The following is a 26241-nucleotide window of genomic DNA, read 5'->3' on the forward strand; positions in this document are numbered from 1 at the left end:
GATGACACAGCAGGGAAAGGATTGGGGATGGGTCAACAGGAGGGGCTGCAGAGGGAGCAGCTCACAGCTGGCAAAGAGTGATCAGGGCGGGGACAGAGCTTGGTCGGGGTGAGGCTGGGGTGAGGCTGCGAAGTGAAGTTGGTGCTCATTTAGTTCTGCGTGTTCCCTGGAACGTTTGCATATTTTAAACATGTGAAACCAGATGCCGCTCATGTGCATGATTTCATTACATCTGTGTTGCAGGGCTCCACAGTGGCCAGAGAAGCTAGTGACAAAGAAAAGGTGAGTACCCTGATACACGCCTGCACGCAGTGCTGCAAGCAGGCTGCAAGAGTACCTCTTATTGTCACACCTTCTTTTTTGTTCCCCACCATTGGTTCTTCCCCTTCCCCCTGTGCACCAGCAAGAAGCACATGGTACTGAGCAGTGTTCAGCTGCAGTTCTCTAACTCAGGTCAGCGATCCCTATGTCTCACTGAATAATAAAGCAGTTTCTAGTTCTAAGTATGGTTGAAAGAAATGTTTCAGGTGCATCACAGTCTTGGCACACAGCCCTCTGTGCAGTAACATACAGTGCAGGCTCGAAGGGGCAGCTGCACAGCAGCGTCCTAACCCCATTCTACCACTGCTTAGCCAGGTGTGACCTCGTGTAGTTTCTTTGCCTCTCTGAGCCCCAGTTTTCTCACCATAACATGAGGGTGTTGAGCTTCAACTCCAGGTACGCAAGACTCAAACAGGTATTTAAGTGTTAGTCCATGAGAAACTCTGAGGTTTAGTTTTATTGGGATTGTTTCTAGGAGAAATACCTGGACTGTTTAAAGATCCATGTTAACTTTTTAGGATCATAATGAGAAGCCAACCCCTGAGTAAGAATTGTGGCCATGATGACACCCACTACTCCACTTTGGTTGCTTAGTTTTTACCTTATTCCAAAAGGCATTCTCTATTCTCTGTCTTCACAAATAAAACCGTAAATATTGTCAAAACAACCACTGCTAAAATGAACCTCAGCTAAGAAGTATTTGAGAAAGGCTAAAAATACTTATATTCTACATTGTAGCTTTTTACAAGTGAAATCAGTGATTTACAGGAATATTATTTTCCTTGCTGTCATTGTGTGACCATATTCTCTGCAACATAATTGTCATGGTGCAGAGTACAGTTTTCATAGAGAATCTCCATTGACCTGGCTTAATTAGTAATCCAAATTGTTGGTTTTCCTTTCATTTAAGTCATAATTGTTTTAATTTCCTATACTTCTAACTTGTTGATGACAAGTTTTAAAATTGTCAAATATTTAGTGACATGGGTACAGACAAGTTCCATCCCTTCCATTTCAGCTTGGCACATAATTAGTGTGATTTGCATTAGCATAATAATACAGATAGAACTGAAGGAAATAAAGAAGTTATATTGCAACAATAATGGAATCACTTTCATGGCAACAAGTATCAGAACACGCAGGTACAGATGTCTTATATTTTTAAAAAAGAGCAGAACAGTGGATTTTTTTTTAAAACCATTGTCAGATTCTGACAGCTGCTATGACTTGTTTTATTCTTTAATTCTTTCCTTTTTAATGGAAGGGCATCTTCCATTCATGGCTCCAGCAGTTTAGCTGCCTCTAAATGAGACAGAGAAATGCGAATCTCCCTGGTGGTCGATCTTTTCACAGCTGTGCTGCAATTCCAGTGTGACATCAAATTAGTAATTATAGCTGAGCAGCCTGCTTTTTACAAATGACAGTCTTAGCATGCTGCCAGCAAGCAAGCTACTCAGCAGGGAAGCCAAGGAAGTAAAAGAAAACATAACTGGACTCACTTGATTTCTGGGGGATTTGACCTGACTCTAAAAAGCCCATGTTCTTGAGAGAGAGAGTCCTGGGGATTTACACAAATATGCATTTTGTTCATCGTTCTGCACAGTCCTTCTCAAAATTCATGTCTGATTTTATTAGGTAAAGTAAAGCCTGTGTAATGGAGTCATAGGGTCACAATAAGAAAATTCCTTTTAACATATAACCTTCTCCCTGGAACCTATTTGAAAGAAAACAGCTGCCCCACAATTGGCATTTGTGTAACTCTATTGGCAGTAATCATTGTTGACACTTCGATAATGGGCTACAAAAAGCCACCTTGTCGATTCCTAGGCATTGTGAATTGCACTAGCAATTAAGTGACTGTCACCAACTCTGACATTTTACCTATTACTGAAGGTTCAGGAGAATTAATCATTAATACCCTCACATCAAAAATTACTTTCCTGAACCAGTTTTCAGCTTTTCTTTTGTGGTCTTTAAACTATAACAAATTACAATTGATTACTACCTCTATCAGGTTCTTGGGGGTGTGGCTAAAGGCAAGGTAACCAAGATGGCAGGCTCAGCACATGAGGCACAGAAGCACAGGGGCATGTCCTGGGAATCTTTCTTAGGCTGTCAGTTTAAAAAGCACTTCATTTTCCACTGTCAGCTGATGATCAGTTAAAGGGAGATTGCCAAGGTTTTTAGGCCCTATACTCAGCTAATGCTTTAACCTTCTTCTGTAAGATTATTTTTCTCCCCAAATGGAAGTGAAGTATTTCCCTTTGCCAGCCAGTGTTAGAAACACCTATCCCAGCCCCCAAGTGCAGGAAATAGTTTCTCATCAGGCATAAATTAAAGGCAGCACCAGGAACATGTGCCTCGTGGCCCAGAGATGTTTTATATAAGGGCCTTGCAGGGAGGGCATTAGGGAATCTGATTCCCAACTCCTGCCCTGGCATTAATGGACGTTCGGGGTTTGTAGATAAATCATTTCACTTTGTTCTTATTTGCAAAATTAAAATATTTGATTGTACCATTGGTTCTCAAACTTCAGTGTTTATGAGACTCTCTGGTTTCAAATGAAATCTTCTCTTCCCGCAGAGGTGCAATTCAGCAGCAGACTTAACTTGGACTTGACAATCACTAAAATCCTGTCTGTTCCAGATCTGGGTTAAGGGGATTACTATTATTAATGGAAAAAATGTTCTGAATCATCACAGTATATCAGCAGATGTCTAAGCAAGCCTTAAATACCCTATAATGTAAACCATTGGGGTTATCCTTGGAAGTGAGTTTTTAAGATTCATTTGGAATTTGGTAGGAGTGGCATGTGAAAAAGAGAAAAGGTAACATGCAGTGACTCTTGGGAGCCTCTCCCAGGTGACAGCATTAGATCCTCAAGCCAGCCTGGCTATGGTGGTGTGTAAACTCTCAGTTGCCTTAGATTAAGTGTTATTTCACTGCAGCAAACTAAGCTCGGGGTACTCCAAGCACACAGGAGCAGTGTGGGAATGAGGGAATTTTTGCTGAAGCTGACAACTGTTAGTCAGCTCCAGAAAGAGTTGAGATGGAGAGAAGACTTCCAGATTTATCACGTGGCCTGAATTTAAGCCAAGCTGCTACAGATGTGTAATTACTAAAATGATCAAATTATGATGTTCACTAGGTCACTATTAAACCAGAAACCAAAGGGCTTGGCAACCTGCTTGAGCGTTCAGACTTCGGCATTTCTTAGCTTATCCATACAACAGCATCTTCCAGTCAGAACAAAGCATGCAGCTTCACTCTCTTTCACAGCCAATGGAGGAAAACCAAACTGTTACCACAGACGTTGTCACTTGGAGCTTAACATTGTGAAAAATTTAGAAAAAAAAAGAAAATGAATAAATTTCACTTTTTCAATATTAGCTTCAAATTTTTAGGGAAAATAAACCACCACCAGCTAGGTTCTACCAGCTTTTACAGTTCTGAATTGCAAAATTATGACAGGGCTTATCCAGTTTTGTACTTAATTGCAGCCCTGATTTACAAACATGTTGAGGTGTTTTGTTTTTCTACATTTACACTTAGACAAACAGGTTCAAAATAAAAATTAGGAAGCTCCCACATCCAAATGCAGGTCACAGATGTATACATCCTCATTGGGAAAAGTACAAGTTACTGATGACCTGTTGGATCGTTTCTCATATCCTGAACTTGTATAGACAGTCTGCTTATGTTGTTAAATGTCCTTTTTGCGAGAAAACACCTGTTATCTTTGCTACTTCTGTGTGAACTTCACCCATATTCATTAATTCCCCTTCTCATGTATCAGATTTGTGGCTTGGATGTTTTGAGAAGCAGAACTGATTTTATTGTAAATCTCTAGCATCTCTTATTACACCAAAATTGATACCACATATAGGATGTTACTCTATCGAATTATCTGTATCCTAGCTCCAATAGATGGTTTACCTAAAATTCTCTCCTTTACAAAAATATTTCTGGAGTATATTTTCAGCCCCACAGGCTCCTGATTTTTATGAAGTCTGGTGAAAAGGGGCTTATTCTTTTCTGGCAAATTTATTTTCATTTAGGTGAGCTTGGAATTACAAGTAAATGAGGATCATAAGCAGTCCCTAACATGCAATAACAATTAGTACATATTTCTTATGTTGTGTATTCAGCTCCATGTGTCATGATGGGGCCCATCAAAGGGACACCAAGCAGCCATCTTTGACATCAAGGCTTACAATTAGACTTTTTAAAAAATGGGTTGCCAAGTGAGCACATCATACCAAAATTCATTTCTTTCTGAAATACAAGTCCTATAATTACAGAGCACTATGCTATGTATTATCCTCTGCACCGAACCTTTTTGGTGCCAAAATCCTTTTTGCATTGTACAATTCAAGTGTAACCGGAGTACATCTCATCTTCCTTTTAAGGTTTCCATCCAGGCCAAAATAAAAAAATGTGACTCTGTATTATATAAATTTTGGCTCTGTGCATTTGAAGTTCATGGATTTTCTATTTCCCTTTTATTAGTGGAAAATTAAAATATAACAGACTGTATAATTTAATTGTAGAATAGTGATAAAATCCAGTATCATTTTAGTTTGGAGTCTGTGTATCTGAATTTATGTTTTTGACTATGCATACAGATTTAAAATAGTCAATGGTCAATGTTTTTTGAGTCATCTAAAAGATAATTCAATTTTTGAAATTTCACTAAAATAAGATTTCCATATAATTTCTGGCTTTCCTAACCTTTAAAATACCCATTATTACTTAATTCCATGCAAATGACAGCAATCATACATCAAATCACAAAGTCCAGTGAAATGAGTAACTATATATGTATATATTACAAACAGGTTAACTTCCATTTGAAACAAATAGAAAACTTAAATCCCTTTGGCAAAGATTTATTTTTTGGTTTTGTTTTCACAGAATCTGCAGAATGTTTAGTAATTTGGAATTTTAGAGTCTATGGAAAGTGCTAAATATTCTTATATTAGAAGGGAAATTCTGATGCCTGTGTTTTTTATTTTCTTTCAACCATTTTGGTGGTAAGAAGCAGAACCCTGGGCCTCCTCTGCCCTCCTGGGATCCGTAATTTTTCTCTCACTGCTGCTTTTGCTCCCAGGTCTTTGTCTGTTAAGCTGCCCACATGTTTATTTCGAAAAATGAGATCTCTAAGCTTTGTAGCTGTTAGTTCTGCATTTTTTTCCCTTTTTTATCTCAAATCCCTGGCCATATCTGACCTTAGAGATAACTTAAATCTTTTATCGATCCCTAGGGAATAATAAGTAATTATCTATATTCAGAAGCATTTATAAATTCAAAATACTATCCACATTTTTGGTTACCTTCAGACTCTGCTGCAGTTTCATGTGTATGTTGATGCTCATGTCCATGTTCATTGGTGTCTTAGTTACACATAAACTATTTTTACCATGACCAATATTGTTACATAGTGAGCTTCTTATGATCGAAGAATACAGACTTACTCAGGGACAGATTAAGCAGCTGGTTCAGAACATCACAGCTAGCATAAAAATGTTAAATATGCCAACATATTTTTTTAGCTCTTGCTCTGGATTGATCCCTGATGAGCTTGTCTCTAGGTAACACAAGCCGTACTTGAGAACATGACCAGCAAATAAGAATAGCAATGTTTGTATGTAACCCTCCATGTGGCAGGCACTGCCCTAAGCTTTTTACATGTATGAACTCTGTAATCCTCACACCAATGCTGTTTGCTAATCCCCATTTAAAGATGATAAACCAGGTCACAGAGAGGTTAAGTAACTTGCTCAAAGCACACAGCTAATAATTGGAAGTGCTGAGATTTAACCCAGACAGCCAGGATCCCGTCTCTGCTCATAACCTCATGTTTCAGTCTGTTTCCTAAGTAGAAAGGTGAGCCATCCTGAATCTTCCTGGGTCGGTCTGGCATCTTCCAGCTGGAAAGTGTGAGGGATATTTATCCTGCTAATATTATCCAAAGAGTAGAAGCAGGATAGCTGGGTTGCAGGGGGAATAGTGTCCCTCTGTTTATGCCTTTAGCTGTGTTTATGCATTCACACATTAGTAGAGATGAATGCCATTTGGGGGTTCAACGCACCCCGGTAGAATCACTCATGCGGGAGGGAAAGTTCCCAGGCCTCGGTAACCTTGGGCGGGGCTAAGCTCAGTGCTCTGTGGTTGCCGCCTCATCCTTCTGGCTTTGCCTCCCAGCAAGGACTGTCAGTTCCCCCATCACACTTGGAGGCTCCCAATCTACGCAACGCTGGCCAGGAGCACTTAATTCAGAGTGAATAAATAAAGACTTAACCTACTACCACTTCAGAAAGGTGGCTGACCGCTGACTGGAAGCCAGCCTCAGAGAGTCCACGGTTAAGCATTTCTGAACGGCTGTCTTTGGCTCTGGTGGTTTCCCACACCTTCTGGCTGGTCCTGCATTGAACTAGAAAGAGTATGAAAGACCTCCATTAAAGAACCAGAGCCAGCAAGTTTGAGGCTCTCAAACCTCTCCAAGCACAGTACTCCAGGGGAGCAAAGCGAAGGGTGTAATGCATCGTTGCCCACAGTCACTTCCATGCTGCTGTGCGGACCTTCCCTTTGTGGGCAGTGTTATGCCCAGAGATTATTAAGTTCATTAATTCATAGCATAATAGTTTTTCTCTCTTAAGAAATGGTGTGTTTGTAATGTTGCTCATTATCAGAGAGATATATTGAAATTGTGTAAAAAACTGAGCAGCAGGGTTTTCTTGAGAGTGAATCATTGTCATCATTGTGAGGTGACTTCATCTTTGTTGTTTAGGTCTTAGTAGAAAAGAACAATTCAAGTTCCTTTTTTTGTTTTAAGAAAATATTTTGTATACAGTCTCTGAACCTGTGGTGCCAATTTTAAATCCATACAATTTACTGAATGCTCGCAGTGATGATGACCAGACAACAGGTGCCCATCGCTGTTTAAATGTGTCACATGGATTATGGTCAAATTCTCAGAAAAACTCTACCTTGATTGAATGACTAAGAGGCAGGCAGCCTGAGTTCCCATCTCAGCGTGAGGCCTGGCTTGCCAGTTCCACTTACCAGCCTTGCTTACCAGGCTGGCAGGTTGCAAAATCTCTCTCAACTCAGTTTCCTTGTCTGTCAAATGAGAGTAATGCTTAAGGTTGTTACAAAGAGTAAGTGAAGTGATGCGTCACATAAATTCAGGCCCAGAAAGTGCTCACCAACACAGTGGCTACAGCTGCTGCCACGCCGGTCAGCACGAGGCAACAGCCTGGAGGCGTCCAGAAACTGGGCTCTGGGCCAGGGGTGGAGCCAGGAGGGAACCTCAGGATCCACATCTCCAAAAGCCTGGTGCTGTCGGCAACCCGCCGTACCACAGGCTTGGCAGGGGTGTGTGCTCCAGGATTGGGCCCCAGCAGCCGCCCTGCGGAGGAGCCACCTCACCTCTTGAAACTTTAACTAAGCCCTTGAGTCTTTTAACCAATCTGGTTGCCCCCTTTTAAACTTGACCCAGTCTAAATACATCCCTAGTGCCTATGAAATTCACAAGCTTAGTAGCGTAGTCCCAGGAGGCCTGGGATGTATAAGGTAGGACTATGCTTTGCTGTCACATGAGGTCGTTCCGCTGGGTGACCGGAAATGGCATCATCACTAATGCGACTCGTATTACACGTTTCATGTGTCGTTTACGGCCTTGTCTGTGGTCTGTCATCCCTGCCATCAGATTTCTCTCACTCACACAAAAGCAAAAAGTCCCTCTGTCCTTTTCTTAACACACATAAAATGAGTTGTGGAGTTGAGAGATGTACTTTAATCCTGCCACTCCCACCCACACACACCACCATCCCCAAAACATACTTGAACAGAAACGCCCAGCACGTCTACTCGGGAATCACCATCCCTCACCATCTTTGTTTCTGTGGGTACATCTGGCTTCAATCCTTTGTTCTAAGGCGCTTTCAGTTGGGAGTGTGGGCAGCGCTTCTTAGCACCTTCGGTATGAGTCTGTAAAGCTTCAGATCCTTGCACTTCATTTATTGTGAAACTTGTGTATAGTCTAATAGAAGAAGAACTAAGAATGTAGTGTCCATCGATGCAAACATTGCACATTAATGTGCTATCTTCACATTCAGCATTTTCTTTTACATTTATTTCACTATTTCAATTAATGACAAATTTAGGAGATTATTCTACCAGCCCCCTCCTTAGTTTTTGTGAAGAATGGCATTGTGTCTTTATTTCCTCAAGACTATGGCTGAACATAAAAATGTTCGAAAGTGGATCAGTCTCCCCCAAAGAATCAGATTGTTCATCTGTACACTTACATATTCCTGCTGCCTGTTTCTGCCTAGTTGTTTTCAAGTCTTTCTCTGATACTAAATTACAAACTCCTTCAGAATAGAAATATTAACTTACTGCCTTTTGCATTCCTACACGTGACAGTCATCCTGTACCTGCTTACTGAATTAAACCTTTGGGTTTCTGAGCTATGCTATGACTTACTTGGTAAGGGTAATTATTTTGGCAGTAGTTATATCAATTCAGAATCGCAAAATTGTTCATTTTCTCAAAGTTCAAATGAGTGGCAAGGCTACTCACTTGGAATCTTTAATACATGTGCATGTATGTGTATGTACAGAGAGATGTGCATAGTTTATGCATGTGTATCTTAAAATAAGAAAAAGTGAGCAGCTTAGGCATTTAAAAGATGGTTTAGTAGATACACCCACTGAGTTGTTTCAATCACTGAATAAGAGAGGAGTCAATGTGGGGATCAGGAAGGAGAATATGTTCTTTCCTTGGATTTTTTTTTTTCACTTAGCTCACATTTGGTGAAAAGAGAACCATTCAAGCATTCACTACTATACTAAGAAAGGCAATAAATTATTTCAGATTCCTTTCAACTGGAAGAAATAAGCTATGGTTAGCTGAAGGGGTGGCCTGGGGGTGTTTAATTGCCTTGAACTCTCCCAGAATACAGGTTGCATGAGGCTGAGTAGAGGACTCCACACTATTTAAAATTATATACCTATATCATCAGGTTGCACAGGCTTTTTTCCTTCTTGCGGTCCTTGTTTTGGTAGTCACCAGAGTACAGTTTAGGTGCCAGCTCACCACACTCTTGTTCACTTGTAAAGGATAGAACTCGTGTTAATATGTTTTATGTTGAAAGAAGACATTTTCCTTTGACATTGCTGAAATGAGAACAGTTTCCTTTCTGGTGTGGTGGTGAGCAGGAAGGCTTGGAAGGGCAGGCAGGTGGCTCACCTCTGGCTGCATATTCTCCCTGACTCAGAAACTAGATATGATTATGGATGGCGCTTTTCTGAGACAAGATAACATGTTATTTGTAACCTGAACCCAGCAAAGTCTACCCAAAAAGTGTGCGGGGTGTGGAGTTGGGTTGTTCCAGTAAGAAAATTGAGGGTTTCTGACAGAGAAGTCCAAGAATACGAATTCTATACTTAGAAGACTTCTTGTAAGGAAGTGATTCTGAGAAAGCAATCCAGTTCCTTCCTATGAAAACCTTCAAGTCTGTTGGAAAAGCCTCCTCATGTGGAGTCTGTCTGACCCTCCATTCCTGGTGGGACTGCTTCCAGCGGCCATGGCTCCCTGGTGCCCCCTCGCGGTAGTCAAGGCACCTCACATTCCATTGCCCCGGGTAAGACCTCTGCAGGGAACTGGCGAACTCAGGTTCCAGGAGTGGAAGCTTAACCTCCGCAGGACTGGGGGGCGTATGTGTTTTTTAGACTTCTTTCAAGCTTCTTTCTCATTCCTCTCATTTGTTTTAGGCCAAAGAACTGCCAACCTTGAAAGATAACGATTTTATTAATGAGGGCCAAAAGATTTATATTGATGACAACAACAAAAAGGTGTTCCTGGAAAAACTGAAAAAGGATGTTGAGGTAAGAAAAACCAATATAGAGGACAGCCCCACTGTACAAGTGGCAGCACAGTTGGTTTTTAGGAGCCTTTGAAACCATCTATTTAAATCCACACCCAAAGCAAAATAGATCTTGTACTTTATCAGAATCAGGAAAGAACAGGTGAATCTCGTGTGATTTAGTTTTAAAAAGAAGTGTGCCGCTTCAGATGACAAACCAAAGAAAGTGCCTGCTGTCTTCTGCGGGGTCCCCAGCCCTCCGGTTCCCGCATCCTAGGTGTGGATAGACTGTGCGTAATTAAAGCCCATTGAATGACTGCCTACAGCAGCCAGAGTTGGGGTGAAGGGAAATGAATTCTTAACGGCCTCTCTAGAACTAGTGTCGTTAGACCTGTGGGGCGGGCCTTACATGTCGTGGGGACTGCACGAAGGCGGGTTGGGACTCCAGGGCCGTGGGGATGGTTGTGAGGAACAAAATACTGTGTGGAAAAGGGGGTTTTAGTCTATAGTGAAAGAGCTTTCTTTTTAAATATTGTTTAAAATTAATAGACCTTTTTCAATCCTTTCATTTATTGTAAAGGCATTGCAGCTCTCCTATTGGACTCTCGTATAATCCTGTCAGAAATAAATTCGGGAAAAAAGGTATTTCTTGAAATTCCTTAGGTTAGAAAATAGTGCAAAGAGAATTCCAATTTAGACAGACACTAAGTTTTTCAGAGCGTTACTTTCATTCAAATGTATGCATGTGTACATTTTTTTTAACTTTGAAAGAAAGTTCCCCATACACCAGTACACATCTGCCACTTAGAGAGAGGCTTTGTGGGAATGTCGTGAACAACAACTAAAATGGCTTGAGCCTCAGGATGAATGTCATGCATTAGACTATATCCCCATGAGGGCAGAAGCAGTATTGCAATTCCCTTTTTAATCTTCTAACATCTCTTTCATTGCAAGACACTTAGACTGACCAAGTTAGTTCATAATCATTTTTAGGTCATAAATTATTTTAATAGAATGTTTTACATTATTTTATTCCACGTGGTGTACATGCTTCAATTTAACCTAAATATTGGTTATTTGTGAAGGAAACAAATGTCTGCTTTTACAAAAAAGTAGGTAGGTGTTTGGAGAAAATATGGTACATGATGAAAGCAGTCTTTCATTAGCAAGAATTTATTTTTTCTCAGTTATCACTGGTTATTATTCAAACGCGTATTAGTTAAGCATTTCCCCCATACTTTGGGGTCAACTTGATGTAACATAACTAAGTACCATAGGTACACAAACTCTCTTTGGATTTTTATTCATTAATCAACAGATCTTTGATCCTGAGAATAATGTTGTTTGAGCAATTATGTTAAACAGCCCTTGGGGTTATCTGTGATCTGCCGGAAAAAAAAATTTGTTTTCATCTTTTTTCTGTTGGCTGTATATCACTGCCATATTTAGACTCCAGAGATAAGGTAGCTGAAGCAGTTCAAATTTACAGTTGAATTACATAAGGATCCACATAGCCCTTTTGTTGTCTCTAATAATGTCATTGATTAGAGGAGTGGATGGTTTAATCCCATGCACAGCTCTTGCAAGTAGCTGTTTTGTTGAAATGGAGGCAGGGCATAAAGTGTTCTTAAAAAAAATTCTCAGTGACTGACAAAAGTGTCTTTAGTTTTGAAATTCATGTAGAAACATCATTAAATTTTTAAGCAGGTAATTATGGTGAAGTAGCTTGATATCTGATCTTGATAATAAGGCTATAATCCGAACTAGTTTCTTCATCAGTTCCGTGCTTTCTAAGTTGGCCTGTTTGAGTCCAGGGTTTTTTTAATGGGGGAGGGGGCAGGAAGTGTTTTTTACTTAATGCTTAAAGTAAAAGATGAGCTTATTACAGCTCAGTAAATCTATTTTTGTAGATAAAAGAATTGTCATTTGAGAATCTAGCTGCTTTTTTTTTCTACAGTTGAAATCATGTTCCATTTATATGCCACAAAAAGTACTTTAGTTAGGGTAACTTTGCACATAACTAAATATGTGTGCACCTTTTTCTCCAAAAGAAGGCCCTCTGTGGAGAGTGAAACACACTTTTGCCCTCTGACCTTCTTAACAACTCTGATCCTGACTGGAGGCCAGGCGCTGAGCTCCCTGTCACGGGCTCACACTGGGATCTGAAGGACACGTAATGGGAGCCTGCTCACTCTCTGGTGTCTGGGGGCCACCCTATCACAGAGCATCCCAATTCTCACATTTATGGCCCCACAACCTTGAAAATGGGTGGGAAGAAAGAAGGTGGCAGGAGGTGTGAGGATGGTTGGCATCCAGCATTTCCAGAGCACAGAGAGGCCATGCTGTCACATCTTTCCATTCTTACAACTACTTGAAGATGAGTGCTCTTATTATCCCAGTTTATGGATGAGAAAACTGAGTCCACAGACACTATGTCATTTGCTCAAGACCAGCTATTAAATTCAGACTGGGATTTGAGGCTGTCAGTGGCCATACTCCTAAACTGCCCTGAAACAAAGAGCAAATGAAAAATGTCTGTGAGAGCACAGTTGAAACTTTATTTTCTGATAAATGCTCCAAAGGCGGGTTATTACAACTTCCAACGAGTGATAAACTGTTAAATAGGGCTGGTTGGAATTTTAATTCTATGTCACAGACATGTTGGGAGGAGGTGATTCAGTAGAAAAAATGTGTTAAGAAAGTTTACAAAGCGAATTCAAATCTGTTGTGAAGGGGGTTTACTAAAGGCTCTTTCACCACAGAGTTTTATAGAACTTTCTGTAAGGGTTGGTGACAGGTCCAATAAAGATATTAAGGAAGATACTAGCTCAAAGATTTGGCATAATGAGGAGTTAATGATGAAAGAATAAGATTCAGTGGGGCATCCTGAGGGAAAAACAGTCTGATCAGAAGTCTGGCAGGTAATTAGTAGGAAGCTGGAAAGAAGGAAAAGCAGGGTACCTAAAAACTATAAAGATTTTTAAATCCTTATGCTTTGAAATCTTAGTACTTTAAAAAGAATTCAATAATTCAAGTTGGAAGTTTAACAGGATGGGCAGAAAACAGAGCAGATATGCGCAGACTCCCCAGCATTTCCTGGGACCCTTTTCTTGCCTCCGCCCCATGAGTGTCCAGCCCACAGGAGTTCTGAGGCACCCACAGGAATTCTAACAGGAATCTCCAACTTACTGCCACATGTCATTTCACTCTACTTAAGAAGAGATTTATAACAGGATTTGTGGAGATAAGAGCTAGTGAATCAACAGCTTCTCCGCAGGGTTCTCCCTCGGCCCACCTGACCTAAACCCAGCTCCTGTGTTTCAGTTGCATATTTGATGAAAAAAGTTCTGCCATCATGATAACAGCATGGACGGTCTGAAGAACAACTTCCAGGGTTACATGCAAGATGCTGTTTTCCTTGCCTCAGCTACGTTGTCTTCGCGATCCTTTCCCACACCCCTGTGAGTTGAGTGGTATTGTTCCATTTTGTAGTTGGAACAACTGAGGCTCAGAGAGGTGAACTCCTTGTCAAGGCTCGGAGAGGTGGACTTACTTGTCACAGGGCTAGTAAGCAAGAAAAGTAAGACTCGATCTCCCATCTGACTCCAAAATCTATACTCTTTTTATGTTTAATATTATCTGATATTAATCATCAGGAAAAACCAAAACAACAATGAGATACCACCTCACAACAGTCAGAATGACCACTATCCAAAAGACAAGAAATAACAAGTGTTGGCAAGGATGTGGAGAAATAGGAACTCTCCTACACTGTTGGTAGGAATGTAAATTGGTACAGCCTCTGTGGAAAGCAGTATGGAGGGGCCTCAAAAAACTAAAAATAGAACTACCATATGACCTAGTAATTCCACTTCTAGTAATTTACCCGAAGAAAAAAAAATCCCAATTCAAAAAGATATATGCACCCCTATGTCTACTGCTGTAATATTTACAATAACCAAGATATGGGAGCAACCTAAGTGTCCACCAATAGAATAGATAAAGATGTGTTACATACACACAATGGAATATTATTCAACCATTAAAAAAAAAAGAAATCCCGCCACTTGTAATGACATGGATGGACCTAAAGGATATTATGCTAAGTGAAATAAGCCAGTCAAAGACAAATACCATATGATTTCACTTATTTGTGGAATATAAAAATAAAACAAAATGAACGAAATAGCAGTAGACTCATAGACACTGAGAAGTGATTGGTGGTTACCATCAGGGAGGGGTTGGGGTTAGGGTGGGGAGGGTGAGTGGTATAAAGGGGCACAAAAATTCTCAATCACAGTATAAGTTGGTCACAGGGATGGTAGTACAGCATGGAGAATATAGTCAGTGGTTCTGTAGCATCTTTCTACGGTAGTAACCACACTAGAGGGGGTGAGGATTTAATAATACAGTTAACTGTTGAACCACTGTGTTGTGTACTTGAAACCAATGTAAGATAATTGTATATCAATGATACTTCAGTTAAATAAGATTATTTGATACTTTAAGGAAGAAAAAGGGTCACCCTTCTCAGCAAAGCCTATACTCTGAACCACTGTGCTGTCCTTGTTTTTTTCTGTTCCTGCCTTAGTCTCATAGACCCAGTGTCTATATGATACCCACTGGGGACTGCAGTTGGTTTCCTTGATCTTACTAGGTTATGCCAGGATAGCTTTGGACCTAGAGATGGAGTTTTCATTTCACAGATGGTTTAGTGGGCAGTGACAGGAGCTAACTTGATGTTTGTTTACTGGTAACAAATGTTTTCTGAGTGGAACAGAAGCTTGAGCAGTGATCTGACCACAGAGCAGAGGCCCAGGCCTACAAGAGGTGCTGCGGGCTGGGCACTGTGAGCAGCACAGGTAGAAGGGAGGCTCCGTCTGCTGAGCAGCAGTGCTCACTTGGCACCCTTTGCCCTCTGACCTTGCACATTAATTACAAGCAGCCCCTTACCTCTGTACATAAAGTACACTTGAAAGTGTACTTGAAAGTCAGCCATCTGAAGGTCAAACAGTACACCTACACATTGAAGAGATTGTGTTCGGCAGAGCCATTGATTATTGTAAACGCTTCTTGCTTCTGAAAGGTGTGTCTCTTGCAGTCTCAAAGGTTTTTATTGTTGCTCTGTTCTTTGTTTTTATTTGGTTTGGGTGGTTATTTCTTGGAGGAGGGGGTTAGGGGAAGTTAGGTCAGTTAAGGGGGACTGAGGAAGAAACAGGCACCCCACTCACTTGTTCAGTGGATACCTGGCACCTCCATACTTCCTGGGAGGGGGGCAGAAACAGCTGGAGCCTGTCCTCAGGGGCTGCTGTGTGTGGGGAACACAGAAGGGACCCAGACAGTCTGACAAGATGAATGTGCAACTAAGTCAGGTGTCATTAGGGAAAAGCATGAGTGCCATACATGCCCATGCTCTAGGAATGTGGCCTGGGCAGGAGTCAGAAAAGGCTTCTGTGAGCAAGGGCCCTGCAGCTGAGCTCTGGTGGCCAAGTGGGGGGTAACTGGGTGCAGGTGAGAGGCATGCAGGAACATTGTCCAGGTGCCTGAGAGGTGGCAGGCCAAGCTGTCCAGGTCCCCTGGGTCATGTTAGCAATATGTTTTGGCCCTGCAAGAAATGGGACACCACTGAGAAGGTCTTAAGCAGGGAAGTGACAAGGTCAGATTTGTGTTTTGAGAAGACCTTCCCTTCCCTGAGGAACAGAGTGGGAAGTTTTGGTGGTGTTCAACCTTTGCCTGTACTCAGGGACTTCCAAGGGCCCAGAGGGAGCAGAGATGGGGAGAATGGGGCCGTGGCCCTGCCACCGTACAAGCTGAGCGGGACCCAGCCTGGCTGAGCACACCCACCCACCCTTCACCCACCACATGTACATGGACTCTGGCAGATGTTGCACCTGCCAGTCCAGTGTCCCCAGCTGTGCCCAGACCTCTGGAGGGCAACCAGGATGGGCACTGGGTGTGGAGGAAGCAGCCAGAGAGAGACCATAGATAAAGGATGGGGGCAGGCCTTGTACTGGGTGTGGGAGGGGGCAAGAAGGAGGTACGCACTGAGCCTGTTCTCTGGGAGTGAGGCTGAGGTGGCCCCAGGCCGCCTTGAACCACAGGTGAGACACAGTGGGGCCACTAGTGGCCATCCTGCTCAGACCCCCTGGGGGTAGGAGGACATGATGGGTCTTTGGGATCAGATGGGTGCCCAGCATATTGCCGGCGATACCTCTCTGTGAGAGTCGCAGTACTTAGTAACTTGGGGAAGTCCTCCTCAGAAACCATTTTGTTTAAGTCATTTCCTTACTAGTGTGCAAAGAACAAGATTTGGGGAAAGATGCCTTAAGGCAGCTTCCAGGGGCAGCATAATACACTATAAAGAACATGGGATCCTGAATTCATGACATTTTAGCCTTGAATCCTGGAGCAAGTTCTTTCCGTTTTTCTGAGCCTTTCTGCTGTCTCGCTTGGGAATCTGAATGCCTGCCTCGTGCCAGGCCTGCTGTCTCTGTCTCCCGGCGTGCTCAGCTGTCTTCTGCACCCTGGGCCTGTGTGGAGCAGAGCAGGTATCTGAGATCTGGTGACCAGGCCAGTGACTGGCTCTGCGTCGGTACAAGGTGTGAGGTTTTAGGGTGTTACTCTCTGAAGACACCCCACAAATACATTGCTGGCCAGAGGCACCCTGAGCCCACAGCTGCCAGGATGAGCGGTCTTTGGCCACCAGAGAGAAAGTCTGAAAGTGGAAAGCTGGTTCTGTGGTTCCCTTTAAAGGGGGAGTCTGAGAAAGGTGCTGGGGGCAGCCGCCACCCCTCCCTGGGGCTCAGAGAACTGTCAAGGCACAAGAATCAGCACTCTGTTTGGTTTCTTAAAAAACTAGAAAACACCTTTATTTTTTACCCCAGTTTTATTGAGGCACAATTGACAAAATTATAAGATTTTAAAATGTACATCATGATGATCTGATATGCATATCCATCGTAAAAGGAGGCCCCCTCGAGTGAGTTAACACAGCCGTCCTCTCACATACTTGCCCTTTCTGTGTGTGAGAATGTTTAAGTTCTACATTTAGTAAATTCTCTTTAGACAACACGGTGTTGTCAGGATAGTCACCATGTTACAAGATCCTGAGACCTTATTCACCTTATAACTGGAAGTTTGTATCCTTTGGCCAGCTTCTCCCTGTTTCCTTCACCCCCGCCCCCAGTCCCCGGCAACCTCTTCTCTACTTTCTGTTTCAGTGAGTTCACACCTTGGCTCTTGTGATTAATTCTTCCGTGAATATGGGAGGTGCAGATAACTCTTCAAGATAAAGATTTTGTTTCCCTTAGCTAAATTCCCAGAAGTGAAATGGCTGGATCATATGGAAGTTCTATTTTTGATTTCTTGAGGAAATTCCAGTTTTCCATAGTGGCTGCACCAGTTTACATTCCCACCAACCGTGTGAGGAGAGTTCCCTTTTCTCCACATCCTCTCCCACCGTTGTTATCTCCTGTTTTTGTGATACTAGCCATTCTAGGGGTCAGAGGTGGGACCTCATTGTGGTTTTGATTTGCATTTCCCAGATGATTGGTAATAGTAAGTACTTTTTAGTGTATCTGTTGACAATGCAGTACTCTTTTTTGTTAAAGGGTTTGCATCTCTCAGTTTTTAAGTATTAGCTTTCTCCTACCTTGCATAAGTATCTAAGCATAAAGATTTGTGTGATTTCTTTTTTCTGAGCACACAACAAATGGGGAAGATTAAGCCTGGCCTCTGGGGACTCATGGTGGGCCCACCTGGAAATGGGCCTGAAGGAAGGGGGAAGCAGGCAGGAGGGGGCCTGGTTGGTGAGGGGCTGAAGGCCCTTGGGAACAGCCGGAATGAGGTCCTCCCCTCCTTGTCCAGAAGGGAGTATGGCTTCTCTCCAGCTCGGAGACCAGGCCACTTCTCGATGGGCTCAGGAGGAGAAATGGCTCAGTGGCCCCACGGAGTGATTTCATTCCATTTTCAGCCAGAACTTCAAGACTGCCCTTTGTGTAAGGGCATTTCCTAAATCCCGTACGAGTGGCCCTGAGGCCTGCCAGCTGCAAGAGTCAGGGTCCCGTGTCGTCTCAGACCGCGGCTCAGGGCAGAGCAGGTTCGGAGTCTGTGCAGAGCCAGCAGCGGGGACTCAGGGAGCCGTTTAGTCCCAGCCAGCAGATGGGCTGCCTCGTTTACCTTCAGTAATGCCGTCCATGTTCTGACAGACAATTAGAACATTGTGTTGAAGATCATGTGTCTTGGGTGTACCTCCCGAAAAAGAAGAAAAGAAAAATAGCGGCGTGAAAAGTCCAAGAACTTGGCAGGCAGGAGTAGGCAAAGCCCTAGGCAGGTCCTACTTCACACGACCGCTGTGGCAGGAACAGGAGAGACGGGGAGAGCAGGGAGCCCGGGCTGCCCTGCCTTGTGGGGATTGAGCCACTTCCGCATCCGGGGCCTCCGCATTTCCTTCAGGAGGCCTCTGCGTGGGACAGAGGGACTGCGTTACTCCCTAGAGTGTTGGCGCAGGCACTTGCCGAGTGGTTGGGCCGTTTGGGCCTTTGCTTCTTTGTAATAGACAGCATAATGATCTCCTCAGCCCAGTGTGCTGAATTTCAAAGTGCTTCCATCAACCATTCTGAAAGGCTGTGCCAGAAGCTACTTGGGAGGTCCCTGTGTTTCCCATCAGCCAGACTTAATTGTTGGGAGAAACCTTCTCTCCCCTCCTTCAGTACCTCCTTGCCAGGCGTTCTCTTTGCTCTTTGGTGAAGTCCCGCCTCGGGGTGATAAATTCCTGCCTCTCATCATGCAGCTCCACATTTGAGGGAAAATAATGCTGACCCTGAGCCACTGAAAATAATGCAGTGTGGCCAGAAAAACTTCCTGGGACTGTGGGTACATCATAAAGGAGGCTAGTGGCCACCTTTTAGGGAGAGCCTCTTCCCACTTCTGCCACCGCTGCACTGTCAGTTGAGCCTCCCTGTGTGCATTTTTCAAGCTTGTTTTCTTTGAATCTGGGGTCTTGTTTAAGGCATTAACTGACCCTGTTGCCTCCATGCTCCAGTTCCTTGCCCAGCTGAAGCTCATGGACTACAGCCTGCTGGTGGGGATCCACGACGTGGAGAGAGCCGAACAGGAAGAGGTGGAGTGGGAGGCAAATGATGGGGAAGAGGAAGGCGAGAGTGATGGCACACACCCTGTGGGGACACCCCCAGACAGTCCCGGAGACACGCTGAACAGCTCGCCTCCCCTGGCTCCCGGGGAGTTCGACCCAAACATTGATGTCTATGGAATTAAATGCCATGAAAGTAAGCTGAGTTACTATCTCTTCTTACCTATTTTTTTTTTCTGAGATGGTTTAATTTTTTTCTTTTTCTTTCAGAGTGGTTTGGTTTTTTGCACTGTTAACCCCAAAATCCCAGTGAAAAGTAGACTGCCCCACAAGACTCATTCTCCAGAGTTCCAATAAACTGATGTGGGGACAAGAGTTTATAATGTTGAGGGAAAAGCATGAAACCACATGCTATTTTATTTTTTACATACAGCACACATATGCATACACATATAAATACAGATAACATATATAACTAATGTTTCATAAAAAATTTTTTCTCAGCTATCACTCTTTTATGTGGATCTAAAGCGTCACAAATCTATCTTGAGCTAGGTACATCTGTGGTCCACTCTGGACCTCATGTGAATATTCTATCAGGCAGGCATCTCATCGCCCCCAGCGCCCACCTTCTCACGAGCGCTGAAGCTGGCCCAAGGTATGGGGTGAGTTTTCTGATTTGCTGCTCCCCCTGTTAAGGGGTCTGTGACCCTATTCTCTGGAGTGATATCAATCTGAATCCTCAAAATCTGGGTGATAGAATATTTGAAGGAATAGTACATTCTAATTTAGCTACTTATACATTAAAAAAAAAACAGATATAATAAAAGCAGGCCTCTTATTTTTTGAGTAATAAAATTATAGTTCATCATTATTCTTCTTAAAAACAACCTGTGGATATTAGCCAAGAGAGTTTGAATTGTGTTTTTTATTTCGTTCACCAGAATTGTTTAACACAGAAAATTAGATCATCAAATGTACTTTCTCATTGTTCATAACTGAAACAGCATCATATTTGTACAAATATGTAGAAGATAGATATTGCAGATGATACATACCTTCATCCAGTTCTGACACTAGATCCAATAAGAATTATGAGCAGTTGTATGTAATGGTAGAAAAGAATTAAAGAGCATAATTGCTTCTACTTGTTTTATAGAGTATTTTAAAAATGGCATTTTTCTTTACACCAAAGCAGTTTAGAGTCATGAAAGAAAATGCAGATTAACAAAAAATAAAAACACTCAATCTCGTCCTTGGATATCCACTGGTAGTATCCTGGGGTTGTATTCTTTTTTTTTTCTTTTTTTACTTTGTAAATTGAGAGAATCGGGGACAGAGAGTTCAGCTATTTGACAGAGATGTGCAGGAGTTCAGGGGTAACTTCAGTGCCTTTTCATTCTCGTGGAATCCACGTCCTGATGAATCCCTCACCTCCTAGTGCGTCTTCCTCCATCGGGCCTGTGCTGTTCCCGGTACTGTCATTGGTGCTACAGTCACTGCTCTCATGCCTTTGCAGACTCTCCTAGGAAGGAGGTGTACTTCATGGCGATCATTGACATCCTGACTCATTACGATGCAAAAAAGAAAGCTGCCCATGCCGCAAAAACCGTTAAACATGGTGTGAGTATTTCCCTTTGTTTCTGTCTCTCCTCCTGGGTTGATGCTGTTCACAGGGCCAGGCCCAGCTCAGGTCAACTCCTTCCCACTGAGCTCTTCGCACACTCCAGTCCTTGTCACCTGCAGAGTGCCCGTTCTGATTCAAGACGCAGAACCCGCAGATGCCGGCCTCTTGCGCCTGCTCTGACTGAGAATCTCAGGGCTCTGGCAGATCACTTACGCTCAGCCTCAGCCCTTCTCTTCACACACCAGGGATATTAATAGATGTACGCATCAGTAGAATAGTATACAAATTCTTTTTTGTTTGAAAAATGTTTCGAAATAAAAGTAGTGGAGACAGTTTTAATACGAAATGTTCCGAACTGAAGCACGATTCTCTGCTTCAGACTCTCCCAATATAGTTATATTTCATTTTGCACAGTGACTTGTATTTTCTATTCCAGAGCTCTGTTGAGTGCAAAATCAAAGTGTAATGATATAAATTCCTCACCTTTATTGTGCTTACTCTGAATTATCACTATTCTAGACATAAGGTCAACATGTTGGATCCTTGTGACACACCTGTGAGGGATACTAGCATAGCCCTGTTTATCAGTTGAAGAAACTGAGGAAAAGGGCTTACACGGTGACTTGCCAGGTCACATCACTGGGAAGTGGTGGAGATGGGATTGCTCCCCAGGACCTAGCCCGCCCCCCTGCTTTGTGCCAAACCATCCCCTGCCCTCCCAGTGACTCCACCTGCTTGGGTGAACTTTACAAGTTGGGAGTGTCCCTTGTGCTTGTGTCATAGGGATCCATTCTGGCTTTCTGGGTGTGCTAAAAAAGCTACAGAACCCATCCCACAGAGAAGAGCCTGTGGCTTGTTCATACTGGAAGGAGAGATGCCTTCCCTGCAGAGTGTGTAGAGCAAACCAAGACACCAGAACATCAACCTCTATTAATAAAGGTTCTTTTTCTCTATTTAAAAATCAAACAGGCTGTTGTCCTAGCAATGGAACCAGCCTAAACCATACTCCATTTGCCATAGAAATATTTCAGTTACATCATCAGCAACTGTTTGTGGGATTCCTGCTGTGTGCAGAGCACCAAACAAGACCTCACTCAGCCCACTGCTGGCATTAGGAATCCCAAATGAGTATAAGGGCACCCAACAGCCCTCACCCAGCGGCTGGGACCACCACCTTCTGAGGACCTTTTGTAAAGGGCTTATGGGATACACATACCCTTCCCTGATTCTCATTCTGTTCGGAGGGTTGGGGAAGGGGTCTCCAAAGGGCCCCTGGGCAGCTCTGATGCTCACCCCTGGGTGAGAGCCATGGGTGTGTTGCAAAGACAGAGCAGGAGGGAATCCCTGTCTCACCTCAGTTGGGTGGCCTTGAGAAAACAGGAGCATCTGTATCCCCAGTGAGGGCTCGCTGGTGGGGACTTCTGGGGGACACATGAGGTGAACAGGCTGAATACTGGGAGAAGCTCTGGCCTCTCCCGTCCTCCGTAACCTGCTGTGACATCATCATATACCAGGTGAAATGGGGGATTGCCTCAGCAGCTCTGCTCTGCCTTGCTGTCCCTGTAACTCACCGGCTCAGCTCTGTAATACACCATAAGCCCAAAAGTCCTGTGCAGTTTGCAGGAACAAGCCATAACCCTTAGCAAAGCAAAGTTGTGTCGAGCCACTGCCGGGAACCACCTCTGATATCAGGGGCTGGGTTCCTCTGGAGATCCCAGCGGCTCAGCCAGACAGGGCATGTATGGTTCCCCAGTGAGCAAGGGTGTCTAAAAATAGCACCAGTGACTTGGTACAGTTCTGGTTTTCCCTCTGCAGCTCGGGAGGCTGGCCAGGAACTACCCCATGCCTGCTTGCCTGCACTGTGCCTCTCATACTAGGAACTCCCCCGTTGAGCCACTGTGAGGGGCCTGGCTTCCTTGCTCCAAGCAGGTCTCTGTGAGGGGAATAAAGGCACCCCTGTGCACAGTGCTGAGGAAAGCCAGCCCTGCCTCTCTGGTGGGATGCAGTCAGCTGCGTGATGTCCCACCTGCTTGCAGTGCCAGGAGAGAGGCTGGGCCAGCTGATGGGGACCTTGCTGCTGCTGCCCCCCTCATCTTGGAGCATCAGCTGCTTACGTCAGTCCTGGAACGAGCACCATCCTAACGTCATTGTCGTGGGAGGTCCCTTTAGTCAGTGCTGCTATTTGAATCAATCTCTAGGTGGCTCCTCCAGTCTGCTCCCCTGAAACACAGCAGCATTGTCCCCATGGCTTCCAAATGTAGACCACACAGATTTGGGGCAAACATGCCTAGTTTGATTTTTCTTGTTTTTAAGGTGTAGCCATCACTGTGTGTGGTAACAGCATCTGTTTTCCTATACCCTGCTTCATTTTCACAGGTTCCCAGTTATTCAGATGCGATATCCAAGATATGTTTAGTTATGTTTAAGGAGCAGAGGCTGCACAGATTTGAAAATCATTAGGTAACAATTAAATCATTGTTCCTCTCCTTTAAATCTGCCCAGGCCGGTGCGGAGATCTCAACAGTGAACCCAGAACAGTATTCAAAGCGCTTTTTGGACTTTATTGGCCACATCTTGACGTAACCTCCCACGCGGCCTTGGACGGACATGAGCATGGGAAGGACAGAGGTGGCTTCCATGTAGGAAAAACAAAAACAAAACTCAGTGGAGCACACCTCCCCATTTACACCTTCAGGCCAAGACGACTGATTTGGAGCTACTTGCTTTAACAGCTACCTGATATTTCCCAGCATCATTCTAGCTATTTCTGACATGTATATGTGTGTGTTTGTGTGTGAGAGAAAGAGGGTGCATGTGTGTGCATCTTAACAAATTATTAATTAATTAATTAATCAGTGAAAACCGACCGGCTTTGGTCAGAGTGTGTTTGGGCATCAGCCCTCATTCTTGCTATGGGCAGTTGGATGAATGAATGAATGAATGAATGAATGAGCCCATGCAGGGGGGAGGGGAGAAGGAAATGCATGTCAGACCAACCCTGTTGGCATCACACAATAAACTGTGGATCAGTTTATTTTTTGGAGTTGAAAGATGTGACAGTATTCATAATAATAATGAAGATAATAATAATGATGATAATAATAATGATGGTGATTAAAAGAAAACTGCGAACGTTACACATCTGCCATGCACGCTGACACTCCTGAATAGTTGTATCGCGAGCCCTGGCCCTGGTCGGAGGAGTGCTGGCATTTCCCTGGGGTCCTGGTCCAGGATCCTGCCCCCACACGGTGTCAATACGCCGGTGTCCAGGGACAAAGGGCCCCCCTCCAGCAAAAAGCTGATGCCCCTGGTGACTCTTAACTTCACCTCAGTAAATATGTCCAGGAAAGCCACTTACTTCTCTTTTCTTGCCTGAAGTTTCTTCACTGTTACACTCTTATGTTGCAATGTAGGACTTAATGCTACAAAACAAAAATAAAGCTTACCTGAAAAGTGCATAGTTTGGGGCAATGGTAGCTGCACCTCCTGCCGTGGGCAGGTGAGCCGGCATTAGAACTCAATTCTCCCGTTACAGAGGGCAGATCTGAATTAGAAGGTGTTTCTGTTTGACTGCTGTTTAAACAGTGGTATTTTGTTATGAATTATCCCTTTAACTGAAACCCTCTATTTCACTGTTTACATTATTAGGAAAACAGGGACATTTTTGAATCTAAAAATTTAATGTACAGCATGTGATGTCTGAAGTTTACATGTAAAGTCATTTTACAATGTAGGTGAAATAATGTCTGTCCTATTTTGAAGTGTATCCTGCAGTCATGTTTTTTGGGTGAATGTTTTATTCAAAGTACATTGTAGGCAGTCTTATACAATAAAAGGAAAAGGATTGTTTTTTTTCCTCCAGATGCACATTTATCAACCTAATGGTCAGTTTTTTAAATACTTAACTGAAATTTGGCTTATGTAAGGTCATTGCCCTAAACTGTGCTGATTGTGTTTAATCACGTTGTAAATTTCCAACATTGATCATGTATTTACCAACTTCCCAGCATTTTCTGAGAGGCGTCATGCTAAAATATTAGACTTGCTTAGAGTATGTTAACAATTTACACACTGTGCTAAAGCTGTGCCTTTGAAATTCTTTGTCAAAAATGGGATGACTTTTGTAGACAATTTCAGGAAAGAAAAAAATCAACCCTTCAATAATTACTCATCATGCAACAAATACCCCCTGAATACTGCTTCTTCTGGTAACTTCAGGGCTTACTAAGACTGACACTGTGCCCAATGTTACTTGGGCTTACTTCAGAAACACGGGTGATAGCAAATCAGGATCTTTGGAAGCCAGCAGCAACGCCTTTCTGCTACCATCCACTGACTTCACATAGATTGTAATCCCAAGCAGGTAATCTACCACCACTGTGACGTGGTTGTCCAAGTCTGCATTTGATGCATTTAAATCAATCGAGACTATAACTGAGTTTCCTCCACCCTCTTCATTCTGGCATTGAGTTCCATTTTCAGTGTTCTGAGGTTATACTTGGGTTGCTTTGACCCACAACTACAAAAGTGAGACCTGTACTGAAGAGAAGGTACATATATTTGAGTAACTATTCCCTTCGTGGCCAATCTGTATGCTTTTAGACGTTTACAAAACGTCTTTATTTTTGTCTTTATTTTTGTCTTTAAACAGTCTCTGTTGTTCTTTTCTGTCGAAAAACTATTTGGACAGAGTGAGGAAGTTTGCCTCGTTGTCCTAGTGCTGGCAGCACACCCCAGCCATGAGCCAGGCTTTACAAAATAAAGCACTTTGATTATTCGCAAGGTGAATCGGTGTTTCCTCTCTTCTCTGGAATGTGTTTCTCTCTGTGCAAACGAATTTTAAATACCGGTACTAAGAGTACCTTTAGCTGATACTTGAGGCAAAAGTGAAATTGAATCTTTACATATTTACCTTCAACCTGTGAATTATTTTATTAGTAAATAATACAAACTTCCACAATAAAATTGGCTTACTGCAAGATGGACAGGCAGAGGAAATGAATCTCTTCAAGCAACACCCTATAAAGTGTATCATTTTGTTTTTAATTTTCACCAACCACAGTTCTGTGTAAGCGTTTTTTGGAACTTTATTGGGATACTGTTGATGGGTAGAGTTGATGGGTAGACTTTTTTTATAGCAATCCCTTGCTGTAGATGCCAGGTTGACAGACACAGTCAGTTCAGCCATATCACTTATTTCGAAAAAATGCATATTCTAATGCAATCAATATACAAGGGAATGATTTTATCGTACTGCACTTTTCCCATTTACTGTGTGCACTTCAGTCTGCAAAGAACATTAGATGCACACAGAAAACTGCACGCAGC

General features: G+C 43.1%; 1 protein-coding gene across 2 annotated transcripts in view; it reads left to right on the forward strand.

Annotated features, from left to right (window-relative positions):
* Positions 1-25695, forward strand: part of PIP4K2A (phosphatidylinositol-5-phosphate 4-kinase type 2 alpha) — a 171398-nt gene extending 145703 nt beyond the window's left edge. For both annotated transcript variants that reach the window (XM_073229102.1, XM_017659292.3), the window contains 5 exons: positions 244-282; positions 10101-10214; positions 19236-19479; positions 20803-20906; positions 23413-25695. In XM_073229102.1, the coding sequence (XP_073085203.1) occupies positions 244-282; positions 10101-10214; positions 19236-19479; positions 20803-20906; positions 23413-23493 (582 nt within the window). In that variant the 3' untranslated portion in view covers positions 23494-25695. The remainder of the gene's footprint in view (positions 1-243; positions 283-10100; positions 10215-19235; positions 19480-20802; positions 20907-23412) is intronic.
* The last annotated feature ends 546 nt before the right edge of the window (positions 25696-26241 follow it).

Source organism: Manis javanica, chromosome 2 (genome assembly GCF_040802235.1).
Source record: "Manis javanica isolate MJ-LG chromosome 2, MJ_LKY, whole genome shotgun sequence".
In the NCBI taxonomy this organism is placed as follows: Eukaryota; Metazoa; Chordata; class Mammalia; order Pholidota; family Manidae; genus Manis; species Manis javanica.